General features: G+C 51.2%; 1 protein-coding gene across 1 annotated transcript in view; it reads left to right on the top strand.

The window, feature by feature from the left end:
• The first annotated feature begins 6,531 nt into the window (after window positions 1–6,531).
• The window catches only part of RAVER2 (ribonucleoprotein, PTB binding 2), an 87,212-nt gene continuing 77,701 nt past the window's right edge, over window positions 6,532–16,042 (top strand). The window contains exon 1 of the mRNA XM_063939175.1: window positions 6,532–6,890. Coding sequence (XP_063795245.1) covers window positions 6,684–6,890 — 207 coding nt within the window. The 5' untranslated portion in view covers window positions 6,532–6,683. The remainder of the gene's footprint in view (window positions 6,891–16,042) is intronic.

Below are 16,042 nucleotides of genomic sequence, written 5' to 3'. Positions count from 1 at the left end.
TGCCTGAAAAACACTCCTGTGTATTTTTTTTTCCTTCATACTAGTTTGTTTAGCAGTCTGCTGACAGTGTCCACCAGGTCCGTTATACAGTATATTATATATATATATATATATATATATATATATATAAGCAGCAGTACGGTAGGCCACGGCTGTACCTACCTCTGTGTCGTCAGTGCACTCGTCGTCCATAAGTAATATAATACTATACTATCCATCCATCTACATTGTATACCTGTGGTGTTTTTTTTTTCTTTCTTCATACTAGTTTAGCAGTCTGCTGACAGTGTCCACCAGGTCCGTTATACAGTATATTATATATATATATAAGCAGCAGTACGGTAGGCCACGGCTGTACCTACCTCTGTGTCGTCACTCGTCGTCCATAAGTATAAGTAATAATAGTATACTATCCACCCATCTACATTGTATACCTGTGGTGTTTTTTTTTTCTTTCTTCATACTAGTTTAGCAGTCTGCTGACAGTGTCCACCAGGTCCGTTATACAGTATATTATATATATATAAGCAGCAGTACGGTAGGCCACGGCTGTACCTACCTCTGTGTCGTCACTCGTCGTCCATAAGTATAAGTAATAATAGTATACTATCCACCCATCTACATTGTATACCTGTGGTGTTTTTTTTTTCTTTCTTCATACTAGTTTAGCAGTCTGCTGACAGTGTCCACCAGGTCCGTTATACAGTATATTATATAAGCAGCAGTACAGTAGGCCACGGCTGTACCTACCTCTGTGTCGTCACTCGTCGTCCATAAGTATAAGTAATAATAGTATACTATCCACCCATCTACATTGTATACCTGTGGTGTTTTTTTTTTTTCTTTCTTCATACTAGTTTAGCAGTCTGCTGACAGTGTCCACCAGGTCCGTTATACAGTATATTATATAAGCAGCAGTACGGTAGGCCACGGCTGTACCTACCTCTGTGTCGTCACTCGTCGTCCATAAGTATAAGTAATAATAGTATACTATCCACCCATCTACATTGTATACCTGTGGTGTTTTTTTCTTTTTTTCTTCATACTAGTTTAGCAGTCTGCTGACAGTGTCCACCAGGTCCGTTATACAGTATATTATATATATATAAGCAGCAGTACGGTAGGCCACGGCTGTACCTACCTCTGTGTCGTCACTCGTCGTCCATAAGTATAAGTAATAATAGTATACTATCCATCCATCTACATTGTATACCTGTGGTGGCTTTTAGTTGTGCGCAAAATATGGAGAACAAAAATGTGGAGGTTAAAAAAATAGGGAAAGATCAAGATCCACTTCCACCTCGTGCTGAAGCTGCTGCCACTAGTCATGGCCGAGACGATGAAATGCCATCAACGTCGTCTGCCAAGGCCGATGCCCAATGTCATAGTACAGAGCATGTAAAATCCAAAACACAAAAGATCAGTAAAAAAATGACCCAAAAATCAAAATTAAAAGCGTCTGAGGAGAAGCGTAAACTTGCCAATATGCCATTTACGACACGGAGTGGCAAGGAACGGCTGAGGCCCTGGCCTATGTTCATGGCTAGTGGTTCAGCTTCACATGAGGATGGAAGCACTCATCCTCTCGCTAGAAAAAAGAAAAGACTTGCGGCAAAAGCACAGCAAAGAACTGTGCGTTCTTCGAAATCCCAAATCCCAAAGGAGAGTCCAATTGTGTCGGTTGCGATGCCTGACCTTCCCAACACTGGACGGGAAGAGCTTGCGCCTTCCACCATTTGCATGCCCCCTGCAAGTGTTGAAAGGAGCACCCGCAGTCCAGTTCCTGATAGTGAAATTGAAGATGTCAGTGTTGAAGTACACCAGGATGAGGATATGGGTGTTGCTTGGGCTGTGGAGGAAATTTACAAGGAGGATTCTGATGGTGAGGTGGTTTGTTTAAGTCAGGCACCCGGGGAGACACCTGTTGTCCGTGGGAGGAATATGGCCATTGACATGCCTGGTGAAAATACCAAAAAAATCAGCTCTTCAGTGTGGAAGTATTTCAACAGAAATGCGGACAACAGGTGTCAAGCCGTGTGTTGCCTTTGTCAAGCTGTAATAAGTAGGAGTAAGGACGTTAACCACCTCGGAACATCCTCCCTTATACGTCAGCTGCAGCGCATTCATAATAAGTCAGTGACAAGTTCAAAAACTTTGGGCGACAGCAGAAGCAGTCCACTGACCAGTAAATCCCTTCCTCTTGTAACCAAGCTCGCGCAAACCACACCACCAACTCCCTCAGTGTCAATTTCCTCCTTACCCAGGAAAGCCAATAGTCCTGCAGGCCATGTCACTGGCAAGTCTGACGAGTCCTCTCCTGCCTGGGATTCCTCCGATGCATCCTTGAGTGTAACGCCTACTGCTGCTGGCACTGCTGTTGTTGCTGCTGGGAGTCGATCGTCATCCCAGAGGGGAAGTCGGAAGACCACTTGTACTACTTCCAGTAAGCAATTGACTGTCCAACAGTCCTTTGCGAGGAAGATGAAATATCACAGCAGTCATCCTGTTGCAAAGCGGATAACTGAGGCCTTGACAACTATGTTGGTGTTAGACGTGCGTCCGGTATCCGCCGTTAGTTCACAGGGAACTAGACAATTTCTTGAGGTAGTGTGCCCCCGTTACCAAATACCATCTAGGTTACACTTCTCTAGGCAGGCGATACCGAGAATGTACACGGACGTCAGAAAAAGACTCACCAGTGTCCTAAAAAATGCAGTTGTACCCAATGTCCACTTAACCACGGACATGTGGACAAGTGGAGCAGGGCAGACTCAGGACTACATGACTGTGACAGCCCACTGGGTAGATGTATTGCCTCCCGCTGCAAGAACAGCAGCGGCGGCACCAGTAGCAGCATCTCGCAAACGCCAACTCGTTCCTAGGCAGGCTACGCTTTGTATCACCGCTTTCCAGAATACGCACACAGCTGACAACCTCTTACGGCAACTGAGGAAGATCATCGCAGAATGGCTTACCCCAATTGGACTCTCCTGGGGATTTGTGGCATCGGACAACGCCAGCAATATTGTGCGTGCATTACATCTGGGCAAATTCCAGCACGTCCCATGTTTTGCACATACCTTGAATTTGGTGGTGCAGAATTATTTAAAAAACGACAGGGGCGTGCAAGAGATGCTGTCGGTGGCCAGAAGAATTGCGGGCCACTTTCGGCGTACAGGCACCGCGTACAGAAGACTGGAGCACCACCAAAAAAACCTGAACCTGCCCTGCCATCATCTGAAGCAAGAGGTGGTAACGAGGTGGAATTCAACCCTCTATATGCTTCAGAGGATGGAGGAGCAGCAAAAGGCCATTCAAGCCTATACATCTGCCCACGATATAGGCAAAGGAGGTGGAATGCACCTGTCTCAAGCGCAGTGGAGAATGATTTCAACGTTGTGCAAGGTTCTGCTGCCCTTTGAACTTGCCACACGTGAAGTCAGTTCAGACACTGCCAGCCTGAGTCAGGTCATTCCCCTCATCAGGCTTTTGCAGAAGAAGCTGGAGGCATTGAAGGAGGAGCTAAAACAGAGCGATTCCGCTAGGCATGTGGGACTTGTGGATGGAGCCCTTCATTCGCTTAACCAGGATTCACGTGTGGTCAATCTGTTGAAATCAGAGCACTACATTTTGGCCACCGTGCTCGATCCTAGATTTAAAACCTACCTTGGATCTCTCTTTCCGGCAGACACAAGTCTGCAGGGGTTCAAAGAACTGCTGGTGAGAAAATTGTCAAGTCAAGCGGAACGCGACCTGTCAACATCTCCTCCTTCACATTCTCCCGCAACTGGGGGTGCGAGGAAAAGGCTACGAATTCCGAGCCCACCCGCTGGCGGTGATGCAGGGCAGTCTGGAGCGACTGCTTATGCTGACATCTGGTCCGGACTGAAGGACCTGCCAACGATTACTGACATGTCGTCTACTGTCACTGCATATGATTCTCTCACCATTGAAAGAATGGTGGAGGATTATATAAGTGACCGCATCCAAGTAGGCACGTCAGACAGTCCGTACGTATACTGGCAGGAAAAAGAGGCAATTTGGAGGCCCTTGCACAAACTGGCTTTATTCTACCTAAGTTGCCCTCCCTCCAGTGTGTACTCCGAAAGAGTGTTTAGTGCCGCCGCTCACCTTGTCAGCAATCGGCGTACGAGGTTACTTCCAGAAAATGTGGAGAAGATGATGTTCATTAAAATGAATTATAATCAATTCCTCCATGGAGACATTCACCAGCAGCAATTGCCTCCAGAAAGTACACGGGGATCTGAGATGGTGGATTCCAGTGGGGACGAATTAATAATCTGTGAGGAGGGGGATGTACACAGTGAAAGGGGTGATGAATCGGACGATGATGATGAGGTGGACATCTTGCCTCCGTAGAGCCAGTTTGTGCAAGGAGAGATTGATTGCTTCTTTTTTGGTGGGGGCCCAAACCAACCAGTCATTTCAGTCACAGTCGTGTGGCAGACCCTGTCACTGAAATGATGGGTTCGTTAAAGTGTGCATGTCCTGTTTATACAACATAAGGGTGGGTGGGAGGGCCCAAGGACAATTCCATCTTGCACCTCTTTTTTCTTTCATTTTTATTTGCGTCATGTGCTGTTTGGGGAGTATTTTTTGGAAGGGCCATCCTGCGTGACACTGCAGTGCCACTCCTAGATGGGCCAGGTGTTTGTATCGGCCACTAGGGTCGCTTAGCTTACTCACACAGCTACCTCATTGCGCCTCTTTTTTTCTTTGCGTCATGTGCTGTTTGGGGAGGGGAGTATTTTTTGGAAGGGCCATCCTGCGTGACACTGCAGTGCCACTCCTAGATGGGCCAGGTGTTTGTGTCGGCCACTAGGGTCGCTTAGCTTACTCACACAGCTACCTCATTGCGCCTCTTTTTTTCTTTGCGTCATGTGCTGTTTGGGGAGTATTTTTTGGAAGGGCCATCCTGCGTGACACTGCAGTGCCACTCCTAGATGGGCCAGGTGTTTGTGTCGGCCACTTGGGTCGCTTAGCTTAGCCATCCAGCGACCTCGGTGCAAATTTTAGGACTAAAAATAATATTGTGAGTTGTTCAGAATAGACTGAAAATGAGTGTAAATTATGGTTATTGAGGTTAATAATATTATGGGATCAAAGTGACCCCCAAATTCAATGATTTAAGCTGTTTTTTAGGGTTTTTTGAAAAAAACACTCGAATCCAAAACACACCCGAATCCGACAAAAAAAATTCGGTGAGGTTTTGCCAAAACGCGTTCGAACCCAAAACACGGCGGCGGAACCGAACCCAAACCAAAACACAAAACCCGAAAAATGTCCGGTGCACATCACTATTAATTACTCACTGACACATTTTAAAAGGTCCACAGGTGGAGCTAATTATTTCACTTGCGATTCTGTGAGGAGACCTGCAAAACATGCACTGTGTGGGCCCCCGAGGACCGAGTTTGAGAACCTCTGCCTTAATCCAACTGAAATGTTGCAGGAGGACCTGAAGCGAGCAGCTCATGGGAGGAACCCCACCAACATAACAGAATTGAAGCTGTACGGAGGAATGGGGTCAAAGTCCTCCAAGCCGATGTTCAGGACTAACCAACAATTACCGGAAACGTTTACATACAGTTATTGCTGCACAAGGGGGTCATACCCGATACTGAAACCAATGGTCACATACTTCTGCCCCTCACATATACGTGATATTGGATTATTTTCTGCAATAAAGATATGGGCGCGTCTGATTTTTAGGTGTCATTTGGTCTCTTTTACTTTTAGGGCTGGCGTGAAAATCTGAGGTAGTCTTAGGCTGAATTTCAGCAGAAATATAGAAAATTCTTAAAGTTCCACAAACTTTCAGGCACCGCTGTATGTGTAGCTGAGATAGAGGATGATGATGATGAGAGAGAGAGAGAGAGAGGATGATGAAGATGAGAGAGGATGATGATTAGAGAGAGGAGTATGAGAGAGAGAGAGGATGATTGATGATGAGAGAGGATGATGATGATGAGAGAGGGAGGATGATGAGAGGATGATAATGAGAGAGAGGATGATGATGATGAGAGAGGATGATAATGAGAGGATGATGATGAGAGAGGGAGGATGATGATGAGAGAGGGAGGATGATGAGAGGATGATAATGAGAGAGAGGATGATGATGATGATGATGATGAGAGAGGATGATGATGATGATGATGATGATGATGATGATGAGAGAGGACGATTATGATGATGGGAGGATGATGTTGAGAGAGGATGATGATGATGATGAGAGAGGATAATGCTGAGAGGATGATAATGAGAGAGAGGATGATGTTGAGAGAGGATGATAATGAGAGAGAGGATGATGATGAGAGAGGATGATGATGATGATGAGAGAGAGAGGATGATGATGATGAAAGAGGATGATGAGAGTACACTGCTGCAGAGCACAGAGAGGGGTGATAGACCTAGATGCTGCTATGTGCATTACTCAGTCAGTATATACTGCACAGCAGGAAACCCTCATGTAATCCCCCCAGCCAGTGACACAGTTGCCCCATGGGTCTGACTGGGAAACACCCGGCCCGGGCGCTGCTGTGTGACTGGGTGACGGCCGGGTGACAGGCAGTGGATGACGCCCCGGTAGGGGAGGAGAAGGAGGAGAGCAGATCCCCGGCTCCTCCCCGCCCGCACACATCGAGCGAGGCAGCCGCAGCAAGATGGCGGTACAGGGCACCGGGCTACCCCTGCTCTACCCGGGGACCCCGGCTGTGGCCACTACTCCCGGCCGCTGGGGAGAGAGAGCCGGGACTCTGCCGAAGCTGGAGCCCGCGGAGATCGCCCGGAGGCTGGACACAACTAAGTGGAAACTCGGGAACCGGAGGAAGATCCTGATCAGGAACCTCCCGCAGGACAGCAACAGCCAGGTGAGCGGGGAGGAGGGGGCACGGGAGGCCGGGAATGAGCTAGGCCGCGGCCTCCGACTGCCGGGTGCTGATCCCCTGCCATTGAGTGAGGTTTCCCCTGACTGAGGATCCCAGGGAATAAGTGAGGTGCCTCCTGACTGAGGGTCACCTGCCAGTGAGTGAGGTGGCCCCTGCCAGTGAGTGAGGTGCCGCCTGACTGAGGGTCCCCTGCCAGTGAGTGAGGTGGCCCCTGACTGAGGGGCCCCTGCCAGTGAGTGAGGTGGCCCCTGCCAGTGAGTGAGGTGGCCCCTGCCAGTGAGTGAGGTGGCCCCTGCCAGTGACTGAGGGTCCCCTGCCAGTGACTGAGGGTCCCCTGCCAGTGAGTGAGGTGCCTCCTGACTGAGAGTCCCGGGCTGTGAGTTGGATGCCCACCTATCTGTGGGTCCCGGGCTGTGAGTTGGATGCCCATCTATCTGTGGGTCCCGGGCTGTGAGTTGGATGCCCACCTATCTGTGGGTCCCGGGCTGTGAGTTGCATGCCCACCTATCTGTGGGTCCCGGGCTGTGAGTTGCATGCCCACCTATCTGTGGGTCCCGGGCTGTGAGTTGGATGCCCACCTATCTGTGGGTCCCGGGCTGTGAGTTGCATGCCCACCTATCTGTGGGTCCCGGGCTGTGAGTTGCATGCCCACCTATCTGTGGGTCCCGGGCTGTGAGTTGCATGCCCACCTATCTGTGGGTCCCGGGCTGTGAGTTGCATGCCCACCTATCTGTGGGTCCCGGGCTGTGAGTTGCATGCCCACCTATCTGTGGGTCCCGGGCTGTGAGTTGCATGCCCACCTATCTGTGGGTCCCGGGCTGTGAGTTGCATGCCCACCTATCTGTGGGTCCCGGGCTGTGAGTTGCATGCCCACCTATCTGTGGGTCCCGGGCTGTGAGTTGGATGCCCACCTATCTGTGGGTCCCGGGCTGTGAGTTGGATGCCCACCTATCTGTGGGTCCCGGGCTGTGAGTTGCATGCCCACCTATCTGTGGGTCCCGGGCTGTGAGTTGCATGCCCACCTATCTGTGGGTCCCGGGCTGTGAGTTGCATGCCCACCTATCTGTGGGTCCCGGGCTGTGAGTTGCATGCCCACCTATCTGTGGGTCCCGGGCTGTGAGTTGGATGCCCACCTATCTGTGGGTCCCGGGCTGTGAGTTGGATGCCCACCTATCTGTGGGTCCCGGGCTGTGAGTTGCATGCCCACCTATCTGTGGGTCCCGGGCTGTGAGTTGGATGCCCACATATCTGTGGGTCCCGGGCTGTGAGTTGGATGCCCACCTATCTGTGGGTCCCGGGCTGTGAGTTGGATGCCCACCTATCTGTGGGTCCCGGGCTGTGAGTTGGATGCCCACCTATCTGTGGGTCCCGGGCTGTGAGTTGGATGCCCACCTATCTGTGGGTCCCGGGCTGTGAGTTGGATGCCCACCTATCTGTGGGTCCCGGGCTGTGAGTTGGATGCCCACCTATCTGTGGGTCCCGGGCTGTGAGTGGGGTGGCTCCTGACTATAGGTCCCAGGTCTGGGAATGAGATGAAGTGTGACTTGGTTCTAGGCCAGTGAGCGAGGCACACGCAGACTGAGGGTTCTAGGCCAGTTAGCGAGGCACACGCAGACTGAGGGTTCTAGGCCAGTTAGCGAGGCACACGCAGACTGAGGGTTCTAGGCCAGTGAGAGAGAGAGGTACACGCAGCCTGAGGGTTCTAGGCCAATGAGAGAGGCACACGCAGACTGAGGGTTCTAGGCCATTGAGTAAGGTGCACCATAAGACTGGTGAGTGCTGTGCACCCTAAATGCCCCTGAACTGTAAGTGATATGCACCTGGGTCACTGGTAGAGGATGTAGTAATGTGACTGGCGGTCACATAACCTCCCCCTACACCCCGCCCCCTCAACATCCCCAACGGTCGGCATGCATGACATCCATAGAGTGCGGTTGCCTCCGAGCACGCCCTTCCCCCTGCGCCGGTCACCCATATCACACCTACTGGTAAATGTGATGTTTAGTTGGGATACGGTCCTTCGGTCGACCACTATCGGACGACACCTGGAAAAGGTCGACGTGGCAATGTCCCTGAGAGTGGGGGTCTCGGGCCAGTGAGCGATGTACACCCTGAGAGTGGGGGTCTCTGGCCAGTGAGCGATGTACACCCTGAGAGTGGGGGTCTCGGGCCAGTAAGCGTTGCACACCCTGAGAGTGGGGGTCTCGGGCCAGTAAGTGATGTACACCCTGAGAGTGGGGGTCTCGGACCAGTAAGTGATGTACACCCTGAGAGTGGGGGTCTCGGGCCAGTAAGCGTTGCACACCCTGAGAGTGGGGGTCTCCGGCCAGTAAGTGTTGCATGCCCTGAGAGTGGGGATCTCTGGCCAGTTAGCGTTGCACACTCTGAGAGTGGGGGTCTCCGGCCAGTAAGCGTTGCACACCCTGAGAGTGGGGGTCTTCGGCCAGTAAGCGTTGCACACCCTGGGAGTGGGGGTCTTCGGCCAGTAAGCGTTGCACACCCTGGGAGTGGGGGTCTTCGGCCAGTAAGCGTTGCACACCCTGGGAGTGGGGGTCTTCGGCCAGTAAGCGTTGCACACCCTGGGAGTGGGGGTCTCCGGCCAGTAAGCGTTGCACACCCTGGGAGTGGGGGTCTTCGGCCAGTAAGCGTTGCACACCCTGAGAGTGGGGGTCTCGGGCCAGTTAGCGTTGCACACCTTGAGAGTGGGGGTCTCCGGCCAGTTAGCGTTGCACACCCTGAGAGTGGGGGTCTCTGGCCAGTAAGTGTTGCACACCCTGAGAGTGGGGGTCTCCGGCCAGTAAGCGTTGCACACCCTGAGAGTGGGGGTCTCGGTCCAGTAAACGTTGCACACCCTGAGAGTGGGGGTCTCCGGCCAGTAAGCGTTGCACACCCTGAGAGTGGGGGTCTCGGTCCAGTAAACGTTGCACACCCTGAGAGTGGGGGTCTCCGGCCAGTAAGCGTTGCACACCCTGAGAGTGGGGGTCTCCGGCCAGTAAGCGTTGCACACCCTGAGAGTGGGGGTCTCGGTCCAGTAAACGTTGCACACCCTGAGAGTGGGGGTCTCGGGCCAGTAAGCGTTGCACACCCTGAGAGTGGGGGTCTCGGGCCAGTAAGTGATGTACACCCTGAGAGTGGGGGTCTCGGACCAGTAAGTGATGTACACCCTGAGAGTGGGGGTCTCGGGCCAGTAAGCGTTGCACACCCTGAGAGTGGGGGTCTCCGGCCAGTAAGTGTTGCATGCCCTGAGAGTGGGGATCTCTGGCCAGTTAGCGTTGCACACTCTGAGAGTGGGGGTCTCCGGCCAGTAAGCGTTGCACACCCTGAGAGTGGGGGTCTTCGGCCAGTAAGCGTTGCACACCCTGGGAGTGGGGGTCTTCGGCCAGTAAGCGTTGCACACCCTGGGAGTGGGGGTCTTCGGCCAGTAAGCGTTGCACACCCTGGGAGTGGGGGTCTTCGGCCAGTAAGCGTTGCACACCCTGGGAGTGGGGGTCTCCGGCCAGTAAGCGTTGCACACCCTGGGAGTGGGGGTCTTCGGCCAGTAAGCGTTGCACACCCTGAGAGTGGGGGTCTCGGGCCAGTTAGCGTTGCACACCTTGAGAGTGGGGGTCTCCGGCCAGTTAGCGTTGCACACCCTGAGAGTGGGGGTCTCTGGCCAGTAAGTGTTGCACACCCTGAGAGTGGGGGTCTCCGGCCAGTAAGCGTTGCACACCCTGAGAGTGGGGGTCTCGGTCCAGTAAACGTTGCACACCCTGAGAGTGGGGGTCTCCGGCCAGTAAGCGTTGCACACCCTGAGAGTGGGGGTCTCGGTCCAGTAAACGTTGCACACCCTGAGAGTGGGGGTCTCCGGCCAGTAAGCGTTGCACACCCTGAGAGTGGGGGTCTCCGGCCAGTAAGCGTTGCACACCCTGAGAGTGGGGGTCTCGGTCCAGTAAACGTTGCACACCCTGAGAGTGGGGGTCTCCGGCCAGTAAGCGTTGCACACCCTAAGAGTGGGGTCTCCGGCCAGTAAGTGATGTACACCCTGAGAGTGGGGGTCTCTGGCCAGTAAGTGATGTACACCCTGAGAGTGGGGGTCTCCGGCCAGTAAGCGTTGCACACCCTGAGAGTGGGGGTCTCCGGCCAGTAAGCGTTGCACACCCTGAGAGTGGGGGTCTCCGGCCAGTAAGCGTTGCACACCCTGAGAGTGGGGATCTCTGGCCAGTTAGCGTTGCACACCCTGAGAGTGGGGGTCTCGGTCCAGTAAACGTTGCACACCCTGAGAGTGGGGGGCTCCGGCCAGTAAGCGTTGCACACCCTGAGAGTGGGGCTCTCTGGCCAGTAAGCGTTGCACACCCTGAGAGTGGGGGTCTCGGTCCAGTAAACGTTGCACACCCTGAGAGTGGGGGGCTCCGGCCAGTAAGCGTTGCACACCCTGAGAGTGGGGATCTCTGGCCAGTAAGCGTTGCACACCCTGAGAGTGGGGCTCTCTGGCCAGTAAGCGTTGCACACCCTGAGAGTGGGGGTCTCGGTCCAGTAAACGTTGCACACCCTGAGAGTGGGGGTCTCCGGCCAGTAAGCGTTGCACACCCTAAGAGTGGGGTCTCCGGCCAGTAAGTGATGTACACCCTGAGAGTGGGGGTCTCTGGCCAGTAAGTGATGTACACCCTGAGAGTGGGGGGCTCCGGCCAGTAAGCGTTGCACACCCTGAGAGTGGGGGTCTCCGGCCAGTAAGCGTTGCACACCCTGAGAGTGGGGGGCTCCGGCCAGTAAGCGTTGCACACCCTGAGAGTGGGGGTCTCCGGCCAGTAAGTGTTGCACACCCTGAGAGTGGGGGTCTCGGGACAGTAAGTGTTGCACACCCTGAGAGTGGGGGTCTCTGGCCAGTAAGTGTTGCACACCCTGAGAGTGGGGGTCTCGGGACAGTAAGTCATGTGCACTTTGAGAGTCATATATAAACTTTAAGCAACCATTGCTAGCACGAGACGCTACGTATAACCCTGGCAGAGGCATTTCCAGCCACGGCCCTCAACACACAAACAGGCCAGGTTTTAAGGATAGCCATACTTGAGCACAGGTAACTAGATTAGTACCTCCGTTATTTCGATCTAAGCATCTGTTCTCAAGCATGGATATCAGGAAAACCTGGACTGTTAGTGTGCCTTGAGGACAGAGGTTGAGAATCGCTTCCCTGGAAGGACTTGCTGTACCTTTCCTGCAGTAATCCCCCTTCCCCTATATTTACATGTAACTCTCCAGGTGTCATGGCCCAGCGCAGATGTCCGCGTCTCACAGTGGGTGTTGTTGGCTGAGTTGCGTTACCTGTGTATGTGGCGGCCTGCTGCGATGACAGCCGTGTTTCTTGTTGCTGTTGCAGTGGAAATAACGACGTGATTCCAGCTCTGTTTGCTTACTTCTATTTACTCGGCCATTCAGTAGAACTGGAGCCTTCAGTTCTGCAAAGTGTTGATGTTTGCTTAGCGTGCTGTGGGAATATTGCCAGCAGCAAGAGCCCAGGTTTCTCTTATTGCTCTTTAAAATGTGTGTGCATCAGCAGAATGAATGTGCAGCGATCCCACTGCACACGAATCCATTCACACGCGTTCTCCTGGTATTTTACTTCTGCTACAGACGCATACATTAGCGGTAGGCACAATGGGGACCTGCCCCTGTTTTGGAACTTATAGGGGGGGCTGGATTGCACACCCTAACTCTAAACATAATGAGAGGTGCTACCATGCTGAGACTTGTAGTGTCACACTGGTGAGAACTACAAGTCTCAGCATCCATTTTTAGCTTCTGTCCGCAAATGAACAAAAAACGGTTCTTTAAAAAAAAAATATTTTTATTAAGTAAAAAGGGGGTTATTCAGAGTTGGTGGAAGTTTTTGCAAAATAGCAAAATCTGCGATCACTAAAATCGTATGCTGGAGGCCAAATAGAGGATGATATTTGCAGGCGTACTTCCGTCATGTTTATAATTGCAGGAAACGCAGGCGACTCCATCGTCCGGCCCCAAAAACGCCTGTCGATCATGATGCGACCACCAACGTGCGAAAATCGCCCATTTGAGATTTTTAGACGTCTGCGTCCACCTCTTAATAGCCCCCTAAGTGTACACCTTGGTAAAACCATGCTGCACTACATGGGGGCAGATGATGTGCAGAGAGAGTTATATTCCGGAGGTGTGTGTTCAAACCCAAATGTAAATTGCAGTGTAAAAATAAAACTGACCAGCATCTTTGGGCTACATGCAGGAGCCGCCAGTATTTACCCTGCATGCAAACATAATAAATATATTTGCAACATGGTTTGTTCCAGGTGCAGTTACATGTTTTTGGGTTTGTTTTGCTCCCAAGTCAGAATCAGCCGTTATCCATTATCCATTACTATATACCTATGTCCTGTATTACCACGATGCCTAGTCAGAGGCTGCTCGACAAATGCCACTGCCCTGTAGGTTTTCTGTAGCTGCAGACACAAATATGTGCTGCATTGTTCCTTGACCTTAGCTAGATAATACAGCTGTGGTATAAATACATGAGACTAGCGCGGTGAGTAATAGTGGAAGGTGTGTGTTCCTGGTTTTGTCTGGCTTTTCTCTGTACAATATGCACAAGAAAATAGTTTTGGCCCAATAGCAGTCTCTCCTAACTGTCCTTATTGCCCTAAAGCTAAAATAATACAAGTTCTACTAATAATTAATGCAATATTTGCACAGAAAGACTAAGCATAAAATCATTTTCAATAAAACTGACCGCAGTGTCCTAAAAATAAGGCTAGCCTTTGGAACGGAGCTGCGGGAGTTTGTATTAAACAATTGACACTTTGCAGACTGTATTCATCCCATAGTCGTACCTAAATTAATTGGGACAAGCTTGATGTTTGCGATGTCTTGTGCATCAGCAGTTGTTCAGTTCATGGTGGTGTTTTATGTTTCCCTGTTATGGCATTTCCGTGTCTGTTTTAGTGATACAGATTAGTTGTAGCTGTGACTTTTTATGCAACTTTGAAACACTAGATTTACTGACTCCCAACAGAGAGGTGTACTTTGTCTGTTTCCCATTATTTAGCACTGCAAAATGTATTGCTCCAATTAATCTGCTTACTTTAAATTTCTATATTCGTGTTTTCTGTTCTATTTGCAATTTATAATCCTCTGAAGGATTATACGCCCCCAGATGACACACAGGGATTGAGACAATGTGACGTTTATTCATACACTTGTGATTTTATTTATTTGGTACATTTGGTAGGATTTGCTGTTTTTATTCCAGCTTTGAATGCGTAGTTGTTCTGGAGTCTCGATGACTGACCTAATTTCTCTGCATCGCACGTTGTCATCGCCCAATTGTACTCCGCAGCCCCAGATGGCTGTGTTGGAGGGATCCGGTGTCATCCCATTTGCATGGCAGTTGCAGAAGGACAGGCAGGAATTATGTTCTAGTGATTGCATGCAAAAAAAGGCTGAAATGGATGTGGAAGATAATACCCTCTCTCCCTGACCCCTGTGTGTTACGCTGTGCAGGGTTTGGAACGGACTGGCAGGAAAGTATTCCTGGCTCGGAGCTTTGTGTAATGCGCTGCTGTCCGGAGCAGTCTGGCCTTTGTTTCATGGGAAATTTTTCGGTCCGCTGCATAGTGTTATATTTTATTTATATAATGCCTGACGGCTTGTCCTGGGGAAATTAGAGAATGTCAGGCCTGGTAACGAGGAGCATCCACCTTTTGTTAGTTTTGGCCTCACATATGTTGGGTTCCTTTATCAGGAGAGAACGGGTGAACTTCTGGTAGCATAAGAATACATTTTATGTTATTTTCCTAATAGGTCATATAATTGCAGCGAACCCAGAAAGTGCCCATAAATTGTAGCCAACTAGTTCTCCCGTGCAAAGCAGTGAGACTATGGGGTGTATTCAATAAGAGTCGGAAGCTGCCGTCTTGCCGGAAAGACGGCAGCTTCCGACTGATTTAGGAAGGAAGGGGTTCCGACCTATTCAATAGTGGCTGATTTTTTTCCGACAAGTCGGGAATCACGTGGATCGGCGGAATAGCCGCGATCCGCGTGCTTCTGTTGGAAATGGGGTCAAATCCGACAGGTTTTGGCCCGCTTTCCGACAAACTCAATCTGACTGAAAACAAGTCGGATTGAGGTGGGGAGCGGTGCTGCGGGGATGAGAGGTACCTTGACGGCCGTCCCCCGGGCCAGACACCTCTCTCCCTGCTGCAGCTCTGACCACCACCATCTGCTGCCGCTGTCAGCGCACCCAGCAGCCGCTGACAGCAGTGACAGGACAGGGCCCCGGGTACAGCCAAATCCGACAGTCTGATTTGGCGGACCCTTGAATAGCCCCTGTCTGATCCATTCCGACAAATTCATGTCTGAATGGATCAGACACTTATTGAATACACCCCTCTATATGTATGCTGTATACCTGGCTGGGCACAGCTGTAGGTCTTGAGAACTGAGATGTACTCTCTACAGTCAACAACCATTGTACGTGGGGCTGGTGTAAGATCGGGAGTACTATAAAATGAGGCAAAGAAATTGCCCCAAATTCGTTGTGAATAATAAATGGTGCCCCAGCCAATCAGATCCTAACTGTCATGTTAGAAAAATGACAGTTGTGGCTGATTGGCTGGAGTGTCATATATCATGTGCAGCGAGTTTGATCATTCACAACAAGTTTTATCACTCGTTGATAAATAGCCAATTCAAGTGTATTGAGGGCATTTGTAATCGGCCGCAGTGGGGGATATTCAGTTTGGCATGATATGTCACAGGGTGTCACCACAATATGCTGCAGTGTGCGTATCGGCTGATTACGGTAGCACCAGAGTCATACGTTTTCAGTTACGTCCCGTAGAGAACTTACGATGCCGTCAGGACGCGATGTGCCAATCCGGAATGGTCTGAAGTGACTCGCATGGCTGACTCCTCTTGGGGAAAGCAGGAGAGAGTAATAACTTGAGGGGAAAAAATATCTTATGTAGTTTGCTTTGTATAAAGGGTACCCTGGATCTAATAGTGATAGCGCCAGGGACCCGACCAGGATTTCACCCTCCACACAACTGAGGAAATCCCAGGTGATGCCCACGCCAGACACTAAATGTGGAATCCGTTATTGCGTTCCCACTCAGCGCTTAGCGTCCGCTGTA

This window comes from Pseudophryne corroboree, chromosome 9 (assembly GCF_028390025.1).
Source record: "Pseudophryne corroboree isolate aPseCor3 chromosome 9, aPseCor3.hap2, whole genome shotgun sequence".
Lineage (NCBI taxonomy): Eukaryota > Metazoa > Chordata > Amphibia > Anura > Myobatrachidae > Pseudophryne > Pseudophryne corroboree.
The sequence above is the reverse complement of the archived record's forward strand: the minus strand, read 5'-3'. Positions and strand labels throughout refer to the sequence as shown.